Source organism: Nannobrachium achirus (assembly GCF_963921795.1).
Source record: "Nannobrachium achirus genome assembly, chromosome: 2".
NCBI lineage: Eukaryota > Metazoa > Chordata > Actinopteri > Myctophiformes > Myctophidae > Nannobrachium > Nannobrachium achirus.
Window position 1 is genome coordinate 26,453,333 of NC_137811.1, and position 16,789 is coordinate 26,470,121.

The window sequence follows — 16,789 nt, forward strand, 5'->3', positions numbered from 1 at the left end:
TAACTCTCTGTGCTCGGCCCCCCCAAAGAAGCTATTGGCCATCTTCAGCTAATGCAGAATTCAGCTACTAGATTGGAGACACAATCCCATTTCCCCCATTCTGGCTTCGCTCCTCTGGCTGCCTTGCCAGTTCGTTTCGGGATTGATTTTAAGGTCTTACTGATGACTTTTAAAGTGATCCCTGATTTGTAAGCCATGTAGGCCTTAACATGTTATAATAACCCTCTTCAACCGAAATATACCTTTTAAAACACTTGGAATATATTCCTTTGAGAGAAAAAAAGTTATATGTTCAACCCCTGGGGGGAGCCATTGCACTGTTCGTCGCATGCAGTGATGACGTAGGCAATGCATTTTGGCTGGTCGGGCCCATTTAAAATGGCGGTGTAAACAGGTTTTAGATTTTGAATTAAACACTTACAGGCACGGCAAAACATCCTACTTGATATGAACAGAACAGAAAAGCACCACACTACTAACTACAGTTAATCTGAGCTTCAAGACAATGTTTTAAATATTGTAAAGAGAACGTTGTTTTGACGTTCCATATTAAACCTATGGGCCCGACCAGCCAAAATGCATTGCCTACGTCATCACTGCATGCGATGAACAGTGCAATGGCTCCCCCCAGGGGTTGAACATATAACTTTTTTTCTCTCAAAGGAATATATTCCAAGTGTTTTAAAGGGTATATTTCGGTTAAAGAGGGTTATTATAACATATTAAGGCCTACATGGCTTACAAATCAGGGATCACTTTAAAGCCCTACAAGGCCATGCTCCTGGCTAAATTTTAGATATGCTGGTTGTGGTACCATAATATGAGCCTGTCCGCAGCCTTTATGATTTACAACCTGTGGGTCCCCAGACTCCCCACATGATTTGTATTTATTTTCTATTTCTAAAATAAACACCATTATTGCGCTCAAAACTATACTATTAAAAAAACTCAAAACATTGACCAAATTGTCAAATTATATAAGAAAGAGTCAAACAATTAGAAAAAAACAAGAAAGATGCAATTCTGGGAAATTGCAAGTGTGGTTCCGTTGCCCTGACGCAAGTCACGAGGAATCCGCTGGGAAATGTATTCCGTCTTCCGATTTGTCCCTTTCATGCCCATAAACAGTATATATTCGTAATATTACGAAATGTTTGAAAATAGCAGATCTACAAGCTCACAACGTGTCGCAGCCATGGTATAAAATAGGGCTAAAGTGGTTTATGTACGTTTTATAATAATATTTTAATTTATATGCAAAGTAACTAGTAACTAAAGCTTTCAAATAAATGTAGTGAAGTAAAAGTACAACATTTGGATCAGAGATGTATCCCTATTTGAGCGGTGCTAACCATTCCGTCCTTGTCCCTTGTATGCCTATATATGAAGATCCCTGATGTCATCAATATCAAGCCCATATCTTGGAATGCCCATATACAGTACTGTGTCAGTCTTATGTGGTCTATGACGTCAGACATCTACAGTATGATGTCAGTCATCTCCATATTTGGGAATCGTTTAATTTTTGCTTTTTTCCCCAAAGTCAATGGAGAAAATTATTTCACAAATAAATTAATAATATAAATCAAACTGTATAGCAAAATGTAAGCATGTGGTAGTGTGGGGCAACCACACTTAATAACCGATCTACAAGCTCACAATGCCTTGTCTCCTAGATCTGCTATTTTCACAATATTATCTGTTGAACCGAGTCAAACAAATGTAATGCCTCAACTCCTGCTTATCAGGGTGCAGGGGGTGCAGGGGGGGTGTCCATAATATATTGTTATTTTGGGAATCACAGCCTGAAAAGGTTGAGAACTAGGGCTGTCACGATTATGACATTTTGCATAATGATTAATTGTCACTCAAATAGTTGCAATTAACAATTTAATTGTGTTTTTCTTGTAGGCTTTGAAGTTGCACATGGCAGATATGACACATAACCCAAATATATACAAAGAAATGAAGGACATATTTGACAACTTTACATTTTAAAAAGAACATTGATAGTGACGCTTTGTGAGCTTGTAGATCTGCTATTTCCACTATTTTGTAAATGTTTGAACATAATATAAACATATTTCAACATGTAAACGATTATGACGATTATCACAAAATAATTGTGATTATGTCAAATTATTGCGATTAGACGATTATGTAATAATTGTGACAGCCCTGCCCTATTGATAACCACAGCCATAGATCCTCAAGTAGGGATCCTCAAGGCTTTTGCAGCCCAGGAACCAAGGTTTTAGAATGCCCTGCACGAGAATCACTTCTGAAAACAAATTGATATTGTTGTTTTTTAATAATTATTAATGATCTCTCGATCCTGCAGTCTGACCCATAACACCCACAGTATTACTATCTTGAGCTGCCAGGGTCCTTTTTTTGGGCATGAATCAAATAATAATCTCTAGATTGTATTCACCCGTTCAGGTTAAACTGACTTTTTAATAAAGTTACCAACTACTGTTTTTCCCCGGGCTTCGCAGGACATAATGAAATAGTGATGAAATACTGGGAACCAATTTTTCAGTTTGATATTTCTTTTTTAATATGAGGTCTCCTGGTGTAGCCTGGTGTAGCCTTTCTTTAGTTTAACTTATTCTTGTCAAGTTTACACAAAACAATGAGGGATTGCATACAGCTCATGACAGTGAGTAGGCTATTACAGAGTGGCTTTAGATCCACACTGTAACATCATCATTGCAGGGATATAGCCAGGGAAGTGTCCACATAGAGCAGTGATGGGGTTTCTTTTCTCCCCATTTTAAATTGGAATTCTCAAATTCTGCCCGAACCAATCCTACTCAACCCAACCCGACATTTAGGGTACCGTTGAGAACTAATTTAATCTTAACCACTTTCAACCCAGTATCCCTAGTTTGGGAATATCATTAAAAACTATTGAAAATAAATCTACAAGCTCACAAAAACGCATTCCAATGAGACGAAAAGTAAGCTTGTAAATCTGCATTGTTTTTGTTAGGTTAACAGTTGAGCATTCGACGAAAAATAGGCACACATTCGACGATAATTTCAGATGTGCAAGCTCACACAACGCATCAGCTTGTAGATCAGTTGTTTTCAGCCAAGAGATTTGGTGTATAGAGGGTGAACAAGGAGGGGACCGCTAACTAGTACAGCTTCTTGGGGGACCCCCCAGTCAACGAAGATACGGTATGCCGTAATCTGTGTCTTAGCTAACCTTGTGTCACCAAGCTTTGCACCGTGGAGGAAAGCCTGGTATTCGTTCTAAAACTGAGTCGTGTGTTCCTGATTTAGAAAAAAGGAAATAAAAGCAACTCAATTAGTCTCGCTAGTTAAAATAAAAGATGGGCATACCAAACAATTATTATACCAAAAGAAAAAGGAAACGATTATACCAAATTATACACATTTTAAACTAGGGGAATCATTTTGGAGTTGCACGGTGCCGGATGATCCGGTCGTGTGTTCCGGCACCTGATGTCGTAAAGTTATTTCCGCTTCAGACCCGATCGGAAACCCGAAAATGGTAATGGTCCCAGGCTAGTGCTTTAGCTGATCAGTCCTTTTTTTTCCCTCCGTCCACCAGGTGAAGGAGTTGGAGCAAACCCTGCGGCGGCGACACCCCAACTCCCTGCCGGCTCTCATCCACGCTGCCGCCGCAGCCTGTGGAGCGGCGGAGACGGCGCTGCAGCAGGACCCCTCCGCCACCGCAAAGACCTCCCCGCCGCCCTCCCAAGTCAACGCCCTGTTGGAGCGCAGGATCCAGCGGCTGGAGGCGGAGCTGGAGAGCTGCGACGAGGAGGCCAAGCGTGGCCTGAGGGCCATGGATCAACAGTTCCAGAGGATCAAAGTATGTCGTCTGTACAGTTTACAATTTAGAGATGTACCGATAGCATTTCTTCCTTCCCGATACCGATTACGATACCCATAACCTGCGTATCCGTTGATACCGAGTACCGATTCGATACCAATGTGTAATTTATCAAATGATAAAGCTCTTTTCGAACAAAATCCTTTACAAAAAGGATATTTGCTTCCATTTGTACACTCTCCTTGAACACTCCTTGAAATCTCAATGTTTGAGAACCACTTTAGGGATGAATAAAATTCCATTAACAATGTTAAAGGGCTCCTAAAAGTACAGTAAGATTTAATTTATGTTTGAGTAACCTTTTAAAAGAAAATCTGCTTTTGGTAGATTCATAGGGAGCATATTCCAAGCTGAAAAAGCTCTATGAAGAACAGTTCTCAGCATACTATTCTGGTTGTAATTTGGCACCACCAGATGACCTGAGCTCAATTGACAGGTACAATGTTCGTGACAGAAACCTGAAAATAATATCTGTTCATGAAAGAAGTGCGGTGTGTTGTTCCACATAGCATTATGCATGAACATCAAAAGACTATATTTTAATTTCACCTCTACGGATAACCATAATAATTGTTTATGCATCTCACCTACATTGGTATGGAAAGAACAATTAAGAACCAATCGGGATATAAGGGCTAATACGTTTCAGATTCTTATTGAACAGCACTGTCTGACTGGAGCGTTCAAATGTTTTAATAGGTATAGATTGTTCTGTTCTAAATCAAATAATGAAAGGTAGGATATGCACATCCCCACAGTTCTTTAAACACGATACTGGAAATGATCAAGTGATGGGAGAAAAAAACAAACGCTAAAGCCTTGCTGTGGTAATCGGCTCAGTCACTCCCCTCCTGTGAATAGCACTAATCACACATATCAAATGAACAGTCACTACTTCACTGTAGCATAGAATTGCACATTAATCACCAGCTCCCTGGTTATTTATAATGTTCTTTTCACTAAACTGGCTTAGAAGAATAATGAGTCCATCCGGGAGAGTTGTAGCACTGTTAGTATGGATGTCACGTACTGTCTGGTATTTATGACCCGTGGTGACTACTACAGGTTTAAAAATTCAGTTTTGTTTTGTTCCCTTAAGATTAATTTACTTCGCACACAGTTGGAAGTTTTCATCTGTCACGCTGCCGAACCCTAACCCTCAACTTTTACCACTCTCAAACAGTGTTGCCATGTCTGCTTATATGTCTGCTTATAACTTTGGGTTTGAGCTTGTTTTTTTTCTGTTAAGTTGCTTGCATGTATTTGGTAGTTGCAGTTTAAAGTGTAGTTGCTTATTTGGGCTTGTTTAACTCAGCGGGTGCCCACGCATCAATCTCTTTGATGTCGCTGGAGGCCCACGACGTGTTGACGTGTTTACTGTATTTACAGTATTAACTTTAAATCTCACCGTTAGGTTGAGAGCATGAGAGCATCGCGCGGCCGTTTTTCTCCATATACTCCAATGCATTTCCCCATCTTTAACGCCCTTTATCTTTGATGTTTGTTTTATGGCTAAAACTGTGGCGGGGTGCGGCAAAATGTCCAAATTTCGATCGGCAATGAACAGTTATGATCAACAATGGTCCATACAGAAAGTTACACAATAACATCCTGTCTGCGCTCATGTGACCAAGTGACGTCATGACGCATGCATTGACGCAGCAGGGCCGGATTCAATAGAATGGTGGTGGGCCTGGGCAGCAAGAGGGGATAAATGGGGCTCAATCCAGGGGCACCCGATGTGTTAAAATGTTCCATTGTTTAAGCCAGTGGTCCTCAAACATTTTCATCTCCCCCCAGATAAATTGTATGTGTCCATGGACCCCCATCTGTAATTATAATTTGTGCCGGGTCCCTGGCACAAATTACCAGATTTGTGCTGTTAAAATGTTTTACAAATACATTTATCCCTTTTTACCCCTCAAGATCTTTCTTCAAAATAGCACTATATACATAGGTTAAAGTGCTCTTTAACCAGATTGCTTATTTCTCTCACACAATCTGGCAACGTGGCTCTCAAACTAGGGGCCAATAAAGTATTTTTCAACCGCGAAAGTATTTTCAGTTTCTCTAAAAAATACTTGCACGTGTCTCCAAGGACACAGATTCAGGCACAGTCTCTCATTGTAAATGTGTTAGTTAGTAGTTAGTTTATTTTTTTGGTCATTTGTATGGTACAACGTGTTTTCCTTCATTTCTTTCAATCATTTCATTCACATAAACAGACCAAAAAAAAAGGCATAAGCTGAAGCTTAAAGCTTATTGTGCTTACCCTTTGTGCCATTGAATTGAGATACACAATTAATGTGTTGACAGAGTGTTGACACTTTTCAGCTGTTTTGTTGAGTCACCTTGCTTTAGCACTGCACACAAACATTGCTTGCTTCCCTATCAAAGTTATTGTGGAGAGAGTTTCAACATTGTGCAAGGTTTGATCCTTGAAAGTTTAGCACATCCACTCACTCAAAGCCATTTTAGCCGACATTACCGGTACCAATTTATTTGACTGCACCACATAGGCGCTGTAGTTTGCAGAGCCCCTGATTTTTTTTATATCGGGTAGTGTGTGCCTGTAGTCTGATTATCTGGTCAGAGAATATTAAATGATTATCCTGTAGTGTGTAATGCTCCCGATTTCAATGCCCCTGATTATCTGCTAATGTAAAGCGTTACCAACATACCACTCCCCTGTGCAGCTCCAGTACGAGCATCAGATCTCAGAGCTGGAGCAACAGCTGGCCCAGAAGGGTCAGCTCCAAACTCTGGAGCTGGAGCAGCAGCTGGCCCAGAAGCCTCAGACAGACCCTCCGGAGGGTCAGGTCCAAACTCTGGAGCAGGAACTGGAGCTGGAGCGCCTGAAGCAGGCTCACCACAGCACAGAGCAAGCCCTGCGCCAACAGGTCCAGGCACTACAGCAGCAGCTCTCTCAGAAGGTTAGTGCCTAGAATTGGCAGGGTTAGTTATTGCGACCGAAGGTCGCATATACTCTGAAGAACCGTGTCGCTTGAGTGTCCTTCCTTCCGTAACCTCTGTGATGTCAGTGTGATGTCAGCGAGTTGTGACATCACTTCCTGTACAGGGCGGCTACACGAAATGTGGATAACACTATATATGGAGATAGTCCAGTCCATCATGTCATATGGGACTACCGTCATAGAAAGCTCAACGTTGGGCATTTGGACCTATACATGGAGAAATGGAGCGAATCCGTTTGGCCTAAACATGGAGATGTGGATAACACTATATATGGAGATAGTCTAGTCCAATATGTCATATGGGACTACCGTCATAGACAGTAGCCATTGTTAATCCGGAGTCAATGGCTGACTGTCTGTACAGGAAGTGATGTCACATGACATACTTTTTATGCCCATATATGAGTCCTAACATGGAGATGTGGATAACACTATATATGGAGATAGTCTAGTCCAATATGTCATATGGAACTACCGTCATAGACAGTAGCCATTGTTAGGTCGGAGTCAATGGCTGTCTGTCTGTCTGACTGTCTGTACAGGAAGTGATGTCACATGACATACTTTTTATGCCCATATATGAGTCCTTCTGTACCACATCTCCATGTTTAGGCAAACTCCACACAGAAAGGCCCTATCGCCAACCCAACCTAGGGTGTGAACGATAGGGCCTTTCTGTGTGGAGTTTGCATGTTCTCCCCGTGTCTCCTAGGGTTGATACCCTCACAAAAACATGAGCAAACTCCCCCCAGAATGACAACAACTAGAATCGTCAGAGAAACGCTGTGGTTGGCCAGATGGTCAAGAATTGGCGCGACCTCGCCCTTTAGGGCGAGGTTGCATGTCACCCTGAGGTCGCATTCCACCCTCAGGTGTCTTACTAGTATAAATTAACCACTTTAAACCGTTGGGCAAAGTTTTCTTTTTACTTTCATTTCCCCCCAAGAGAGCAGATCTACAAGCTACAATATGTCACACTGTGAGCTTGTAGATCGCATATGTTCCACTATTCGTCATAAGGTGAAATATACAGTATAGGGCTAATTAAGTGGTTAATAATTGCTAAAAGAAAATGTCTCTGTGACTCACTACGTTCTTTTTGCCAGAATGTGTGTGCTTCTCTCAGAGACAGATGGCATAGTAGATAAACCAAAGCCTGGTAAATCACCCATCATAGAATTCAATTTCAGTTTCATTCAGAAAATGAAATTGAATTCCACAACCGGATGGTCTAGGAAAGATAAACGTGGTCTAATAATGTTTTTGCTCATATCCAAACAAACGTGACACAATTGCGTTAGTAGTTGTTTGAGTAAAGTATTTGGCAAAGAAATAAATAATAACTGCATGCAGCAGGCCCAGCCCAAAGAGTCTGCAGAGAGAGTCCAGCGCAGTCCCTCCAGACACCAGCGGCAGGCCGAGGAAGCGTTCGGCGTCCGCATCGAGCGACTCAACCAGGAGCTGGCCGCCAAGACCCGCTCCATCCAGGAGCTGAGCCGCACGGTGGAGCGTCTGCAGAGGGAGAGGAGGAGCAGCCTGCTGTCCGGGCCTGGACTCAGACGCCCCGACGCACGCTCTGGGGACGCCCGGCGGCAGGGTGCCCTGTCTAACAGTGGTGGGAAAAGTACTCCCATTCTTGCTTTTTTTGTAATTGCTGTGTTGATGTAATACAGCCAGGTCTGGCCTGTTGTTGAACCCATTGTTTCTCAAACTTCCACTTAACTCTTGACAACATATAAATGTATGCTGTCAGAGTTACAGACTTGTATGGGTCAATTTAGACCACCCTAATGGAACCCACAGAGTCCCTGGAATCCACTTTGAGAACCCTGTTATAACCAATGTGTATGAGACCACTGGCCAGTGGTTACTTTAAGTAACTTTAGTGAAAGTATCAGTACGGCAATGCAGAAATACTCTGTTACGAGTCAAAGTCCGGACTTGAAAATTCACTTGAGTAAAAGTTCGGAAGTATTGGTAACAAAATGTACTTTAAAGTACCAAAATTGCAACGTACTCATTATGCAGAATGTCTCCAAAGTTTTCAAATGTACAAAAGAATAGCATTGTGAGCTTGTAGATCAGCTATTTTCAAATGTATATAGTAAAATGGTTATTGTATGTTTTGTAATAATAATCTAAATCTATAAAGTAACTAGTAACTAAAGTTTTAAAATAATTGTTGTGGAGTAAAAAGTAAAATATTTTCCTCTAAGATGTAGTGGAGTAGAGTAGAAGTTTCCAAAAACTGGAAATACTCCAGTAAAGTAAAAAAGATTACTCAAAAAAGTACTGTGTACTTGAGTAAATATACGTTATCTTCAAAAAGTGAACATTTGTAACTCAAATGTTTGCTTCTGGTTGGTCCCTGGAACAACATATTTTGAGATGGGGGTCCGTGGCCAAGTACATGTCATTTTGGGGGACATGAAAAAGTTTGAGAACAACTGATTTAGAAGAAGGATTTAGAAGACATTTATAGAATCGGGTAAAAAATATTCAAAGACTTGCACAAATGTTCATGCTGTGAGCTTGTATATCTGCTGTTTTTTAATAGTTAAAGCACAAAATAATGGTTAAAGTGGTTCAAATCTAAAGCGACCCAGATTTGCGTTCAGGCCTAAATGGCCTAATAACAAGACTCCTCTTCCTCTGGGCAGCTCATCCCGGGAGGGAGGAGGGAGTCGCTGGGGAGGAGGAGGAGACCACGTTCCCGCCCGCCCAGTACGAGAAGGCCTACCAGCCCACGGAGTTCTCTGGGAGCCACATCACCGAGGTGCTGCAGGAGAACGAGGGCCTGAGGGAGAGCCTGGAGCAGCTGCGGCTGCACTCGGAGCAGCGGGCGGCTGAGCTGCAGGCCGCCGCCTCGCAGGCCCAGGCTGAGCTGTGCAGGTGACAACCAGGGATGGGACGATATGAACATGTCATGTCACGATTATTGTTGACCAAAGAAATCGTGATTATCACCAACATCTATTAACCTGGGCCGGAACATTTGCCAAAAAATAGCAGATCTACAAGCTCACAACGCGTTGCAACGTGATCCGTTGTGAGCTTGTAGATCGGCTATTTTTTGGCAAAGATATTTGGTAGAGTGTGAAAAAAAGATCTTATAAAGTACGTATATTATAAGTGCGTTTTACCAATAGATAAAATGGATATGCTGCTCTGCAAAAAAAAGGTGAATTGATCCCAGTGCATGACGGACGACCATTTCACGAAAAATGAAATCTCCATGATACGATTATCGTGAGTGTTTTTTATCATGATAAACGATATTATCGCTTATCCTCCCATCCCTGGTAACAACAGTACAGGATGTTATGGCAGACGTTGGGAGGAAAATGGGGCATCTGGGTGGCACAGGGGTAAAGAAGCAGTTAAAAACATTTAAAGGTAGGGTAAGAGATTTTCTTTGTTTAAAATAAGTGTTAACACTTCTGTTGCCAACCCCGAGTTTCCCGAGTTTGTATTGGTAAAACAAAAATCCAAAAATGTTTTTTGGACCTCCAGAAATGTAATAGGCATGATCGCGATCGCGAAATTGCATGTTTAACCCCCATACCAACCCATTCTTTCAAACATGGCAGCCATGTTTGTTTACATCTGAAGAAAACATAATGGCTGCTATATCATGAATGCCTGAACGGATTTCCAAGCAGATCTTTTTTTGTTTGAAAGCTGTGAACAGCGTGCACACACGTGGTGCATGATCTAGGCATGGGCGTGCACGATCCGCGCACTATGAATTACATGGAAGTCTATGGAGACCATGGCATCTTGGACCTTCAAAGAGATTTAATTGATTGCAACTTAAGTGTTAACAAGGGGTCAGGGAGGCTGCCAATCTTTGTGTGATAGGGACTTTATTTAAATTGTATTTTTACATTAACCACTTGAACCCTCGGATCCCTATTCTGGGTAGAACCCAGAACATTACCCGAAAATAGCAGATCTAGTTCGTCTATTTTCGTCAAAGAGGTTTGGCGTACACAGGGAGGGAAAAGCAGACCAAGAACAGAGAGTCAAAGGTCAAGTTTACAAAGTATTGAGTTTTTTTTTTTAAGTCGTTAAATGTCTGAAAACACACATTTAACATGAATCCATGTAGTCAGGGTCCCTGCTCCATCTCTCTCTCAGCTAAGGCGTCCTTGGCATGAAAAACGTTGAAGTCCCCTGGTTTACACCCTCCACAGACTGAAAAGTTTAGGTTTGCCAATGGCAATTGGCATGATTAAATGCAGAAATATCAAATACATTTGCAAAAAAAAAAAAAGATAAGGAAAAGGATTTCCCAGAACTTTATTTAATGAGAATTATGAAGAAAAGGGCACGGTTGAATCAATGGGAAATGTCAATTTGTTCGGCTACAGCCACTTCCAGGCAGCAAGACTGTCTCCAGTGGTTTTATATGTTCAGTCAGCTGCACACACACACACACACACACACTTTATTTAATTGCTCTAAACCTCTTCGAGAAACAGTAGAAAGTTGGAGCAGAGTAGTCAAACAATGCTTGAATATAGACTTCATTGTAAGTAGCGTTGGGGACCAACGGTCCTCGAGTTGCTTCCGATACTTCCGTGACCGTGGAGAGCGATGGTCCGTTTGTCAGTGGTTTTGTCAAATATGAAGGTTAAATAACAAATTGATCTCCCATGCCCCTCGCAAAAATGCGGGCAAAATCTTTGACAGCCGTTGAAAGTTTGGGCCCATTCACTGTGAGGGGTCAAACGAGGGTTTTATAATGATTCTGAATCCATTGCAAGCATTTGTTTTCCACAAAAAAACATTCCTTGGGCTAAAACGTCTCGACAAAACTGGTTTAGTGAAGAGTCATCATTTTTCACACTTTTGAGGGGTCCGTTTTTAGCCCAAGGAATGTTTTTCATGCAAAACAAATGCTTGCAATGGATTCACACTCCTCCCCATCTCCTGCTCAGCAGGCCTGCCCACCCCTCCCCAACTCTCCCCCAGCTCCTCCTGCCTCCTTCCCAGGCCTGCCCACCCCTCCCCAACACCCACTCAGCACAGCAGTAGGTCCCGATTGTTATGTCACAATCAGACCTAAAATCAGACAGCCCGTTCTGAGACCTGCTTACATAGATCTGCCCATAAACTGAGAAAGATAGAAATAGGACTCTGTGAGGATAGAACGTGCTGGTGGGACACCCAAAAAATACATACAAATTTGAATTCATGGTGTAGTCCTATTAATTCACAAATAAATACATTTAAATTAAACTATATAACGTATCTCTCAGCAAACTGCACGTTCTCCGATGAAGACGGTCAATTTGACATATGGCCCAAGTGCGTGCCACCAAAACTGAGGAGTAGCGGGGCAAAATAAAGTTTTACATGGATGGAAAGAATAACGTCGAACAAGTACTATTATAGTCTGGTTTCCCTGCAGAGGCAAGCACACTAACTAAACCATCAGATCAGACACCAGAGCACAGACACGAGGCATCTTGATGTCTTGTCTGGTTCACTCTGTCTGTCTCTGTCTCTCACTCAGATCAGCTAACACAGGGATGCTGACAGAACCCTCGCTAAAAACCCCAGGACAAAAATCCAATCGTCCTAGATAATTTGCCCTCCTGGCTCCCAAACTGTGGAATAAACTCCCTGTTGCACTTAGAACGACTGACTCACTCCCTAGCTTCAGCTGTGACCTGATTGAAGACTCCCCTCTTCAGACTCCACCTAAGCCCATAGCACTTACCATAGCACTCGCCTACCCTCAATCAATGACCATACATGAAAGCTAGATAGTATTCTTAGGTTTTATATAACGTTTTTTACTGATTTGGTCTACCTACGTTATTTTTTCTAGATTGATATTTCTGTGCAATTGATGTATTGATGTATTTATTACCTTGCTTATTGTATTGATGTATTACCTTGCTTATTGTAAATCGCTCTGGATTAAGAGCGTCTGCTAAATGTCTAAAGTGTAAACTGTCTGCAGCCTGAAGGAGCACTCAGCAGAGCAGCTGGCCATTCTGAAGAGTGACCACCAGAGGGAGCTGCAGCAGCTGTGTGCCAGCCACGCCCTGGGACACTCCCATTCCAAAGTGGCTGAACTGACCAATAAGCTGGCCACACAAGAGGTACTTGCAAGTAGCAGCATTGTAAAAGTTAGTTACCCATAAGAAATTCACTTAGGTCAAGTTAAGTGTTACAGTAGCTTACATCATATTATGCACTGAAGAAAAGTATATGGAGTTAACTTAATGTGTATTTATTCATGTATTACCTTGGGTTGTTCTTGCCTACTGTGAGTCAGTCTGGATGAAGTGTTGTCTAGTACTTCTTACTACTTTCAGAATAATATCTTTCAACCAGTTTTGAGTGGTGTACTGTAAAGACTTTCACCTTGCCAGCCTGCCACTACCACTCTTCTCACAAAGGTGCTTCCATGCCAAGGACTCTTGCACAGAACACGCTGAAATATCTTCATCCTCTTTTCTCAATATCCAAGTCAAAGCCTGTGCATTATAAAGAAATGATTTTATCAAACATCAAAACGCATAAGATGTGTGCATTTTGATGTTTGATAAGATCATTTCTGTGCCATTTAATGCAATGTGAAGCAGGCCCTAATAAATGACGAAAATGGACATAATATGACCATTGTTATAGCATCAACAAATGGCCATACGGTTAACCACAAATACAGTCTTGTGGCCCTCGACTTCAACTCATTTTACAATTGTGGCCCCTTGCCTAATCTAATAGTTGCATTGTAGAGGGATAAAAGGAGGGTGTATGTAGGGTTCAAGTGATTACCCTGACCGGTGTCTCTGATCATCTGATCTGCAGGTTGTGCTGCAGCAGTTGCGAGAGCGGGTGAAAGAGTTGCAGGGGACCAGAGATGCACTGGCGGTGTCCAGGGTTCGAGAAGACACTCTGCAGAACCAGGTACCTTTCGTCCGACCACCCAGTGAGCCTCTACAGCAGGGATAGGCAACCTTAGGCACGGGTGCCAACATTGGCACAGGGGAGGTTGATCACTGGCAGAAGTGTGTGAGAGAGTATTTTTGTTTTAAAGTAGATTAAATTAAGTCACCTAATTTGCAGCAAACTACATCCTGCACACAATTCTACATTCATTAAAATTATGAACTTGGGGAGGGAGTCGGGGAGATAGGTCTGAGTCGCTCTGAGTCTATATATATGAAACTTTATTTGTCATTGTTACATAAACAAGTTAAAAACGAGTTTAAAAACAACGAAATTGGTGCAACCCCTAAAGTGCGTTTATACAGACAAATAATTTAAAATATAAAGAACCAAAACAAACAAACAAAACAAACATAAAGAACGACATCAAGACAATAAAATAAAAAGGGGACCCGTATTCTAGCAAAGAGTCCAGTGACTCAATAAAGTGTCCAGTGACTCTACCCTACTCTAGTGCTAGTACACAGCTGCACATTAAGCGCCGCTACAGCACTGGGGTAAAAACTGTCCTTCAGCCTATTTGTTCTTGCCTTCATGGCTCTAAAACGTCTGCCCGAGGGCATCAGGTCAAAGTGACAGTGTCCGGGATGGGATGGGTCCTTAAGGATGCTGTTGGCCTTCCTGAGACAGCGGGAGCTGTACAGGTCGGCCAGGGAGGGAAGGGGGCAGCCGATGATCCTCTCGGCGGACTTAACAACTCGCTGGAGCGCCTTCCTCTCTGCGGCTGTGCAGCTGCCAAACCACACGCAGATGCAGTACACCGATAAAAGGACACTAGCAGATCCTGTGCCAGGTTGTTATTTCTGAGTGTTCTCAGTAAGTACAGTCTCTGCTGTGCCTTCTTCATGATGGAATTGGTGTTTGTGCTCCAGGTCAGGTTGTCGTCTAGATGAACACCAAGGAAACGGAAGTCGGAAGCTCTCTCCACACATTCCCCGCTAATGACCAGGGGCAAAATGTCTGTCTTATTCCTCCTGTAGTCAATTATTAGCTCCTTGGTTTTAGAGGTGTTCAGGGCCAGATTGTTCTCTGCGCACCACTCCGACAACTTCACCACCTCGTCCCGGTAAGCGGACTCATCTCCCCCCGAGATGAGCCCCACCACCGTGGTGTCATCTGCAAACTCTGCAAAGGTCTCTATTGTTGTCTGGAAACTACTTGAATGTTTTACTTAAGTAAAAGTATCAATACTGCAATGCAGAAATACTGTAAACAGTAAGTAAACATCTGGTATTCAAAATTCACTTGAGTAGAAGTACAAAAGTATTGGCATCAAAATGTACTAAAAGTACAAAAAGTAAAAGTGCTCATTATGCAGAATGTCTTATGTTCAAAATGTATAAAAAGTATTTTGAGAATATCAGATCTACAAGCTTACAGCGCAAGATAACAAAGTATATAGGGATACAGTGGCTAATGCATGTTTTGTAATACGTTTTCAAATAATTGTAGTATAGTAAAAATAAAATATTTGCCTCCGAGATGTGGTGGAGAAAGTACGAATACACTTCCCGGCACCGGCGTCTGCCACGGAATTGCCGCGACAGGCACAGAACAGGACCGGCAGTTCGAACGCACGCACCGGCAGATAGGACCGGCGGCCGCCGCACGGACCGGCAGGTAGGACGGCGGCCGCCGCACGGACCGGCAGGTAGGACCGTCGGCACATAGTTTTACTGAGGTTAAGGTTAGGGTTATGGTTAGGGTTAGGTAACGGCCGGCACCTGCCGCGGCAGCGTCGCCGGTGCCGGGAATTGTATTCGCTTTCCCTCGTAAATGTACTGAAAATGGAAAATAATCCAGTAAAGTAAAGTTCCTCTGATTTATATTTAGATTACAGTACTTGATTTAATTGCCTCACTCACATCATACAGCCTAGGGATACAGCCTGATTACATGCTTCAGTATCACAGATGCCAGACTAAATTTAATTGAATTCCAGCTGAAATGAGACATATGTTTTCTCCCTTTTAGAGCATATTCATTATTTGGGACACAGTTAACAATAACAATAATAATACATCCAATTAATTTAGCCTTTTTCTTGGTACTGCTTACAACAAAACAAAAAATACAAAAACAACTTTATTAACTCATTGAGTGCCAATCCCGAACTAGTTCGGCTTTATTAGCGTATCGCAGAGTGCCGATCCCGAACTAGTTCGGCTTTAAAAAAAAAAAAAAAAAAAAAATGAAAATTTTTTTTTTGAATTTTTTTTTTTTTTTTTTGGACCCCATCAAATCTAGTGAACATGATTTCAATCGCGATTTTGCATGTTCCACCCCCATACAACCCCATCTAACATACAGGGCAGCCATGTTTGTTTACATAACATGTAAAACATAATGGCGATTATCTCAAGAATGCCTGAACGGATTTCCAATCGGATTTTTTTGTTTGAAAGCTGTGAACAAACTGCACAAATCCACTCCAATGCAATCCAGGATTGCATTGGATTTTTTAGAGCTCATTCTTCTCTGTTTTTTTCCCATGCATGAGGTGTGCAAGGTTTAATCATGGCTAAGTTGACGAAAATAAGGCTTCTAAAATGCTTGGTAGCCAATAGCTAACTTCAAGCTAACTTCATCCTCTTCCTGTACATGCACAAAGGAAAGTGTTCAGGCAAGTCATGGCTGCAGGGCTTCTGCATATACCAGCATATCTCTATGGGATTTTCTATGGCCACTGGGCGCCCTCTAGTGGTGACTAGGGTGGCACTCAAAGAGTTAATAACAACATAACATTATACTGTATGCCCCAAATGATTTCAACCGATATAATGACATGTTTGATGTCAATCTTCCATGCAGAGCTAAGATTCATTAATTATTTGAGATGGTAATGCATGTTGTATGAAGACAAATAATTTTGGTATTTGAAAGCTAAACAGAAAACTTCTTTGCGTAGATGAAAAATACGCAATGCAGTGACTGGAACTTGATTCAGAGCCGCCGCCTTGCCTGATTTAGTTTTTAC

General features: G+C 42.0%; 1 protein-coding gene across 1 annotated transcript in view; it reads left to right on the forward strand.

Moving 5' to 3' along the window:
• The window catches only part of cep162 (centrosomal protein 162), a gene marked incomplete at its 5' end in the record, with an annotated part of 69,101 nt that overhangs the window by 50,061 nt on the left and 2,251 nt on the right, over positions 1 to 16,789 (forward strand). Inside the window, 6 exons of the mRNA XM_080740689.1 lie at positions 3,584 to 3,847; positions 6,565 to 6,801; positions 8,197 to 8,458; positions 9,504 to 9,735; positions 12,818 to 12,959; positions 13,672 to 13,770. Coding sequence (XP_080596815.1) covers positions 3,584 to 3,847; positions 6,565 to 6,801; positions 8,197 to 8,458; positions 9,504 to 9,735; positions 12,818 to 12,959; positions 13,672 to 13,770 — 1,236 coding nt within the window. The remainder of the gene's footprint in view (positions 1 to 3,583; positions 3,848 to 6,564; positions 6,802 to 8,196; positions 8,459 to 9,503; positions 9,736 to 12,817; positions 12,960 to 13,671; positions 13,771 to 16,789) is intronic.